The sequence below is a fragment of the Erinaceus europaeus genome, chromosome 19 (assembly GCF_950295315.1).
Source record: "Erinaceus europaeus chromosome 19, mEriEur2.1, whole genome shotgun sequence".
Taxonomy (NCBI): Eukaryota; Metazoa; Chordata; class Mammalia; order Eulipotyphla; family Erinaceidae; genus Erinaceus; species Erinaceus europaeus.
Window position 1 is genome coordinate 9,358,320 of NC_080180.1, and position 9,633 is coordinate 9,367,952.

General features: G+C 40.0%; 1 protein-coding gene across 1 annotated transcript; it reads right to left on the reverse strand.

The window, feature by feature from the left end:
• Positions 1-1,029: 1,029 nt before the first annotated feature.
• On the reverse strand, positions 1,030-1,788 carry LOC103119132 (cytochrome b5 domain-containing protein 1-like). Its single transcript, XM_060179175.1, has one exon. It carries the CDS (start codon positions 1,780-1,782, stop codon positions 1,045-1,047), a length of 738 nt encoding a protein of 245 aa, XP_060035158.1. The 5' UTR covers positions 1,783-1,788; the 3' UTR covers positions 1,030-1,044.
• Between the last annotated feature and the right edge of the window lie 7,845 nt (positions 1,789-9,633).

The window sequence follows — 9,633 nt, forward strand, 5'->3', positions numbered from 1 at the left end:
TAACATTTCTATAAATGCGAGGCTAAAAATCAGTAATTCTGGGACAAAGACATGACGATAGTTAACACGTGCTATTCCTTGTATGACAGGAACTACTCTGATCACTTTTTTTTAACTTATTAAATCATCGCAATAATCCTTCTAGATAGGTCTGCATTACTAACCTGGGGTATAAAGAAATCCTTGTACTCACACATATTTCATAGTTATTAAGCAACAAAAATAAGTTGTATATTGTTATTTGTGTCCACATTCTGCACACATTCACAGGATAGTAGACACTTCCTTCCCTGTAGATCAGTTTACTGGGAAAAAATGTGAATAAGAGTGAATAATCTGCTTCTGTATCTATATCAAGATACGAAAGAAAAGCTATTAGAAGTAATAAATTAATGCAATGATAAGCAGGCCACAAAATAAAGAAATATAAATCTTATGTTTCTTTTTTTTAGACTTTTTTATATTTATTTTATTTATTCCCTTTTGTTGCCCTTGTCTTATTGTTGTAGTTATTATTGTTGTTGTCGTTGTTGGATAGGACAGAGAGAAATGGAGAGAGGAGGGGAAGACAGAGAGGGGGAGAGAAAGACAGACACCTGCAGACCTGCTTCACCACCTGTGAAGCGACTCCCCTGCAGGTGGGGAGCCGGGGTTCGAACCGGGATCCTTATGCCGGTCCTTGTGCTTTGCGCCACCTGCGCTAAACCCGCTGCGCTACAGCCCGACTCCCAAATCTTATGTTTCTATGCACAAGTACTGAATTATCAGAGAAGGAATTCAGAGAACAATTCCATTTATAATCACGCAAAAAAGAATAAAATGGCTACAAATAAATTTAACTGAGATGAAAATCTTGTTTTTTTTTTTTTTTATTCTCTGAGCAATTTTAATGATTTCTGAAAGGTATGGGCATCCCATGTCAGTTTCCAGAGTGGAATAAGGGCTTAAACCCAAAGAACCCCCTCCCTCCAGCCCAGTGTTTTCCATAGTGATCACAGAAACCCCAAATGCAGCTTGAGTCTGCTTGTGCCTCCATCTTCTTTCTTATAACTCGGTGAGATCATCATTGAAATGAAGCGTTATTGCAGGCAAGTAAAGGGGGTCATCCATTTTGAGAAGTTCAAAGTCATCCTCCTCATTGTAGATCCCATTTTCTTCCAGAGTACGGTCCATGTTCAGTATCCTCCCATCATATTTCCATGTGTAGCTGGCAGCATGTGCATTGTAAGCGAGGAATCGGTGTACGATTTCCCACATGGTTTCCAGGGTGCCAACCTCCAATATGTGCTCTTGTGCGGTGAGCAAGTTCACGAGGCGGATGTGCCGGGTCTTAGAGATCAGTCGTCCCACCATATATTGAGTCCCCTGCCACCAAGGCTTACCATAATCAGTCGCCCAGTCCGAACGGGGCAACTGGGGTGGAATATGGATGAAGCGGCCCCACGGGGTGCGGTATCTCAGAGTATTGGTTAGTGGATCTACGTGCTTGCGGATGTCTTTTGTCTTCGCATCAAACCAATGGCTGATATCCGTCCCTGCTGCTTCTACAATGGGTTTCAGGAGTATGTTTCCCTTGTACTCCTCGGCCAGTGGCGTTAGATCGTACACATGTCCAAGGTAAGATACCCAGAGATCTCCCTCTTCTTTGTGTTGAGCGACCTCAGCAGCTGTGAAAGACCGACGCTGGAAATAACGAAAATCTGGTCCTTTTACCAGGCCCCGGCGCTGTGAGCTTTTTCTCTTATTATCGGAGTCCGTAGCTGCTTCTGCACTCTTCGACATGTCTTCACAACTACACCCTTCCTCTGGCCCTAGAGCTAAGACTAGTGTGCTTATCTGCTGGTATGGAAACCACTACGCAGCCAAACCACTGCTGAGATCACAAAGGGAGGAGGGGCATGGAATGTCTGCCATGGGAAACAGTCCCTTTCAACTGCTCAACTAATTTAAGTCCCTCAAAAGTTGTTTGTGTGCAGGGGTTTGGGGAGGACATACTGGCTGCCTTTATTGAGTGGTCTCAGCTACAGGAGACATTTACTGTAGAATCTCTTGTGAGCCATAATTAGAGGAAAAACCTCTTGTTAGCCATAATAAGAGGAAAAACACAACAGTGAGAAAGTATTTTCACTAAAGTCCAGGTCTTCTTCTTCTTCTCCTTCTCTCTCTCTCTCTCTCTCTCTCTCTTTCTCTCTCTCTTTCTCTCTTTGTTGTTGTTGTTGTCACCACCAGGGGGTTATCTCTGGTATCGAGAAATCACGGATCCCAGGGGCCATTATTTTTTATTTGATAGATAGAGAGAAATTAAGAGTGAAGAGGGAGCAACAGAGGGAAAGAGAGAAAGACATGTGTAGCATGGCTTCACCACTCCTGAAACTCCTGAAGTTTCCCCCTCTACTGGTAGGGATCAGGGGTTTGGACTCAGGTTAATGTGAGCAAGAGAAATGTGGGACTGATCAACAAAATGAAGTAATATTTTGAAGAGATTCCATTGATTTCTACAATGATTGCAACAATTCCTATTCCCATGAAAATCTTATACCCTACAAATGTTAAGATATTATTAAAATGAACAGAATAAAAAAATAATAAAAGATTCTGTGCTCATCAGTTGGAAAAATGGCCTAAGTGGCTATTCTACCTAAAACACATTCTAATTGCCAATTTAAATATGCAAGTAAATATGAAAAAAGTCTTTAAAAGGAATTACAAATCTTCAACAAGTTATGCTGAACAAATTTCATTGTTTGGACATCTCTAACTTGTGGCTACTGACACTTTCTTTTTTATGTTTTTTATTATTATTTTAAAATATTTATTCATTCCCTTTTGCTGCTTTTGTTGTAGTTATTGTTATTGATGTCATCATTGTTGGATAGGACAGAGAGAAATGGAGAGAGGAGGGGAAGACAGAGGGGGAGAGAAAGAAAGACTCCTGCATACCTGCTTCACCACTTGTGAAGCGACTCCCCTGAAGGTGGTGAGCTAGGGGCTCGAACCCTGATCCGTAGGCCAGTCCTTGTGCTTTGCGCCACCTACATTTAACCTGCTGTGCTACTGACTGACTCCCTTTATATTTTATTTTTATTAGTGATTTAATATTGATTTACAAGATTGTAAGGTAACAGGGTATAATCCATATAGTTCCTAACACCAGAGTTCTGTGTCTCATCCCCTCCATAGGAAACTTCCCAATTGTATATCCTTCTGGGAGAATAGACAGTAATTCTTTTGGGGGAACAGAAGGTGGGAGTTATTAGTGATTTCATATTTATTTACAAAGTTATGAGTTAAGAGGGGTATAATGTCACACCATACTCACCACCAGAGTTCTGTATCCCGATCCCTTCTATTGGAAGCTACAGGAGTTCTCCTAATGTTGCAGATATGGGTTAACTATTATTTCTACAACTACCTGTCTGTATTTGTATATATTTGCCCATTTTTTTTCCCCTATGGTCCCATCCTCTCTTCCTTTCCAAGTCACACCTAAACCTACTACTACTTTCAAATGTCTTATTTTTTTTCTATTCTCTTTCAGGATCTTAATGGAGATGGAGTTTAGAGTCCTCTCGTCATCTTCCTCCTATCATTTCTTAACCGCTGTGAGTGTATTTCTTTTTGGGCTGCATAAAATGAGAGATTGGGTTTCTGTATTTGTTTCTCTGCTGGACATGAACATTGGAAGGTTGATTCATACCCGCAGTCTGTTTCTGTCTTCCCCTAGTGGGGTAGGGCTCTGGAGAGGTGATGTTCTGGGATATATTGGTAAGGTTGTCTGTCCAGGGGAGTCAGGATGGAATTAAAGTAGCTTCTGCAACTTGGTGGCTAAAAGGTGGTACGATATAAAGCAGGAGAAAATGATTAATGAACAGGAACAAAAAGGTAGGGATAAAGCAGATGAGACTAGGGATACTAGCAGGAAAATAAGTGAGGAACTTTATTTCAGGCATATTCTTAGGGTCTTTTGGCTTGAGTTTGATATGTAACTGGAGTTGGACAAAAAATATTGTCTGAGATGATGGTGTCAGAATTGAGAACAGGGATTGATAGTTGCATTAGAGCAGTGAATAGCTCTTAATCTTGGAGAAAATCTATGAATAAAATTAACTGTTTACCCCATCCACCTTATCCAGCGCCAATGTATATTTATATTTAGCACAGGAGCCTGTATAACCTCTGAGTCCCTGTCAGTCTGAGCTCACAGTTCATGGTCACAGTTGGAAACATTCTTTTTTAAATATTTATTTATTTTCCCTTTTGTTGTCCTTGTTTTTATTATTGTTGTTGTTGTTATTTTTGTTGTTGGATAGAACAGAGAGAAATCGAGAGAGGAGGAGAAAACAGAGGGGAAGAGAAAGAGAGACACCTGCAGACCTGCTTCACTGCTTGTGAAGTGACTCCTCTGGAGGTGAAAGCAGGGGTCTCAAACCGTGATCCTTATGGTGGTTGCTTTGCGCCACGAGTTGGAAAGATTGTAAGCTGCGCTCATTTGAGAACCAGTCTTCCTCGAATGGCAGGGCAGGATGACCCAGCCTTCCTTTGGAGAATACTACTTTATGCTTATTGTGAAAACGTATTAATACCAGAATAAACCTATTGTTTCTTTTGTTTTTTTATTTTAAATTTTTTATTTAAGAAAGGATTAATGAAGAAAAACATAAGGTAGGAGGGGTACAACTCCACACAATTCCCACCACCCAATCTCCATAACCCACCCCCTCCCCTGATAGCTTTCCCATTCTCTAGCCCTCTGGGAGCATGGACCCAGGGTCATTGTGGGTTGCAGAAGGTACTTCTACCTTCTGGCTTCTGTAATTGCTTCCCCACTGAACATGGGCGTTGACTGGTCGGTCCATACTCCCAGTCTGCTTCTATCTTTCCCTAGTAAGGTGTGTCTCTGGGGAAGCTGAGCTCCAGGACATATTGGTGGGGTCTTCAGTCCAGGGAAGCCTGGCCGGCATCCTGATGACATCTGGAACCTGGTGACTGAAAAGAGAGTTAACATATGAAGCCAAACAATTTGTTGAGCAATCATGGATTTCAAGCTTGGAATAGTGGAGAGGAAGTGTTAGGGAGGTACTCACTGCAAACTCTAGTGTACTTCTGCTTTCAGGTATATATTTTGCAGTAGTTTATGGATACGTGTGCACATAAGCTCTCTCTCACAGAAACTGGTGTATATCTAGGTTATGGGACTTTGTTAGAAAGTGAACTACCTGAGATGAAATTAGAGTGTACTATTAAAGGAAAGGTCTCACCAGAGTAATGAAGCTGAAGGGTTGTCATTCCACACGTGAAGTCTCTGGACACAGTCTGAGGTGAAGCATGTTGAGGTGGCAATCGTTGCGTTGGTTAGGTTGTGATTGGCGGATGCAATATTATTTGGTTTGAATTGGGAGATGCATACAGGAAAGTGGGCCCTATCCAAGGGTTCCAGGACTGGGGGAAGTAGGGGCTCTATAGTGGAGATGTGAGGTTCCTGCTGTCTTAGGGTTCAAAAAGACAATCGATAGTTAATGTTATCATCACATTATTTGTTAATTGGGTTAACTTTGAAAAGTCCTTTTGTTATGGTTTGCTGTACAGTATCCAGTATCTTGTATATAGCTGTGCTATTGGATGCTTCTGATCTACTTGGTCTAGGCTTTTTGAGAGTCCACATACACAGCCTATATATTAAAAAGATTCAGTTTGTGTTTTGAAAAACTTTGAGACATACAACTGATTTTCCCCCTCGCATATTAATTAACTACTGATTTATATATCTACATTTTGCTAGGAGTGTACATAAACACCATTCCCACCACCAAAAGACTGTGACCCATCCCTCCCACCCACTCCCACCCCCCACTGGCCCAGGAAGCTGCATGTCTACCCCTCACCACAGGGTTTTTACTTTGGTGCCCTACTTACAATTTGGTCAGGTCCTGCTTTTAGTTTCCCTTTCAGATCTTCTTAGTCAACTTCTGTTGATGAGTCGGATCATCCCATACTCATCTTTATCTTTCTGACTTAGTTCACTTAACATAATTCCTTCTAGCTCTGTCCAAGATGGGTCAGAGAAGGTGGGTTCACTGTTCTTGATAGCTGCATAGTATTCCATTGTGTATATATACCACAGCTTTCTCAGCCACTCATCTGTTGTTGGGCACCTGGGTTGCTTCCAGGTTTTACCTATTATGAATTGTGCTGCTATGAACATAGGAGTACACACCCCTTTTTGGTTGGGTGTTATGGAGTCCTTGGGGTATAACCCTGGAGAGGAATTACTGGATCATATGGAAGGTCCATGTCTAGCCTTGTGAGAGTTTTCCAGACTGCTCTCCACAGAGGCTGTACCAATTTACATTCCCACCAGCAATGTAAAAGGGTTCCTCTGTCCCCACAACCTCTCCAGCATTTGTTGCTGCTGTCCTTTTTGATGTATGCCATTCTCACAGGAGTGAGATGCTATCTTAGTGTTGTCTTAATTTGCATTTCTCTGACAATCAGTGACCTAGAGCAGTTTTTCATATGTTTGTTAGCCTTTTGGATCTCCTCTGTGGTGAATGTTTTGTTCATTTCCTCTGCCCATTTTTGGATGGGGTCATTTGCTTTTTTGCGGCTAAGTTTGCTGAGCTCTTTATATATTTTGGTGATTAGTTTCTTGTCTGATGTATGGCATGTGAAGATCTTCTCCCATTCTGTTAGGGGTCTCTCTGTTTGTTTAATAGTTTCTTTGGATGTGCAGAAGCTTTTCAATTTGATGTAGTCCCATTGGTTTGTTTCTGCTTTAGTCTTCCTTGCAATTGGGTTTGATTCATCAAAGATGTCCTTGAGATGTATGTGGGAAAGTGTTTTACCAATGCTTTCCTCTAAGTATTTGATTGTTTCTGGTCTGACATCAATGTCTTTGATCCATTTGGAGTTGATATTTGTTTCTGGTGAGATAAAGTGGTTCAATTTCATTCTTCTGCATGTTTCAACCCAGTTTTCCCAGCACCATTTATTGAAGAGAGCCTCCTTTTTCCATTTAATCCTTTTGGCCCCCTTACCAAAGATTAGATGCCCATAGGTGTTGGGATTTACTTCTGGGCTTTCAATTCTTTTCCACTGGTCTGTTTGCCTATTTTTGTTCCAGTACCATGCTGTTTTGATGATGATGGCTTTATAATATAGTTTAAGGTCTGGGAGTGTGATGCCTCCATTTCTGTTTCTTTTCCTTAAGATGGTTTTGGCAATTCTAGGTGTTTTCAGGTTCCAGATAAATGATTGTAGTGTTTGTTCTATTCTCTTAAAGAGGCTTGGTGGAACTTTGATGGGTATTGCATTAAATTTGTATATGGCTCTGGGGAGAATATTCATTTTGATGATATTTATTCTTCCAATCCATGAGCATGGGATATCTTTCCATTTCTTGGTATCAGTTTCTATTTCCTTGCGTAGCGACTCATAGTTTTCAGCATACAAGTCTTTCACTTCTTTGGTCAACTTTATTCTTAGGTATTTGATTGATTTTGCTGAAACAGTAAATGGGAGTGATTTCTGGATGTCGTCTTCTTCAGATTTAGTGTTTGCATAAAGAAATGCCACTGATTTTTGTACATTGATTTTGTAGCCTGATACCTTGCTATATTGCCTAATAACTTCCAGTAATTTTCTACTGGATTCTTTACGTCTTTCTATGTATACTATCATATCATCTGCAAATAGTGAGAGCTTGACTTCTTCCCTTCCAATCTGTATTCCTTTGATTTCTTTCTCTTGCCTGATTGCTATGGCAAGAACTTCCAATACTATGTTGAAGAGTAACGGTGACAGTGGACAGCCCTGTCTAGTCCCCGATCTGAGGGGGAATGCTTTCAGCTTCTGTCCATTGAGTATGATGTTGGCTGTAGATGTGCTATATATAGACTCCACTATCTTGAGGAATTTCCCATCTATTCCCATTTTCTGTAGAGTTTTGAGCATGAATGGGTGTTGGATTTTGTCAAACGCTTTCTCTGCATCTATTGAGATAATCATGTGGTTTTTGGCTTTGCTTTTATTGATGTGGTGAATGACATTGATTGACTTATGGATTCATCCCAGCCTTGCATTCCTGGGATGAATCCCACTTGGTCGTGATGAACAATCTTTTTGATGTGTTGCTGTATCCGGTTGGCCAACATCTTGTTTAATATTTTGGCATCTATGTTCATCAGAGATATTGGTCTGTAGTTTTCCTTTTTTGTTCTGTCCCTATCAGCTTTTGGTATCAGGGTGATGTTGGCTTCATAAAAGGTGGAAGGGAGTATTCCTGTTTCTTCAATCTTATGGAATAGCTTAAGAAATATGGGTATTAACTGTTTCCTGAAAGTTTTGTAGAATTCGTTTGTGAAGCCATCTGGTCCAGGACTTTTGTTGTTGGGGAGATTCTTAATAACGGTTTCAATTTCTTTGTCTGTGATTGGTGCATTTAGATTTTGTAGTTCTTCTTGGTTCAGTTTTGGAAGTGCATAGGTTTCTAGGAATTGTTCCATTTCTTCCAGATTCTCTAGCTTGGTGGCATATAGTTCTTTATAGAAGTTTCGCAGGATTCTCTGGATTTCTGTGGTGTCAGTTGTGATATCTCCTGCATCATTTACAATTCTATTAATTTGAGTCTTCTCTCTTTTTTGTTTGGTGTGTCTGGAAACCTATTGTTTCTATAAAAATATATTATGGCATGGCAGTTTACCCTAAGCTATACAACTCAAAAAGGAACTACACTCGGGATGATTTACAATTCCTGTGTACAAGTAGAAAGTCACATCCTTACTGTCTTATAATTTTGTAAATCTCTGATATATCAGTAATAAAAAGGAAGTATTAAAACAAATAAATGTACCTTGACATATATGTATATATATATGAGAGAAATTAGACTGTATATTCACTGTAGTAAAAAGGAAAGTCTAAGGTGAAATAACTTTGTCAACATTGTACTGTATCTTTCTCCCTTTTTTTTTTCATCTAGGGGGTTGTGGGGACAGCATGAGTTCATGATTCCACTGCTCCCCATAGTATACCCCCACCGTCAAATAGACTGTGAGAGAACAGAGATTACAGGAGATACCACTTCATCATTTGTGAAGCAAAGGTTCTCCAGTGTGGTGATTGGGGAGCTCAAACCCAGGTTCTCAAGCATAGTCAAGTGTGTACTGAGAGTATCTCCTGACTCCCATCTCCTGTTTTGTCTAGCTGCTATTATGAGCTCACTTTTGAGCATCATATGCTCAAAATATGCTATTATTGCTTTAGAACTCTTATCCACTTATATTTCAGATATCAGTTAAAAGTTTGAATCTATTCCCCAAAACTCAATTTAAAATCGATTTAAAATGTATGTTTAGATACAGTATTTAGTTTAGAGTTAAATCTACTAGAGTGAAAATAGTTGCTTTATTAAGTTGAACAAAATTCTGTGGACCTGAGTATTTCCTCAAAAGAAAACTATCTTAAGATTACCATAATGAGCATCAGTATAGTAGGACAAGCCAAAATAAGGGGTGTGCTGTTTGCATTTATTTTTATAGGAAAATATAGAACTCTAAGAATGACTGTTCCTAATGCATTTCACCTGGTAGGTGGAGCTGAAGTCATTGAAGGTCATATGGTCCTCAGGAGAAAATA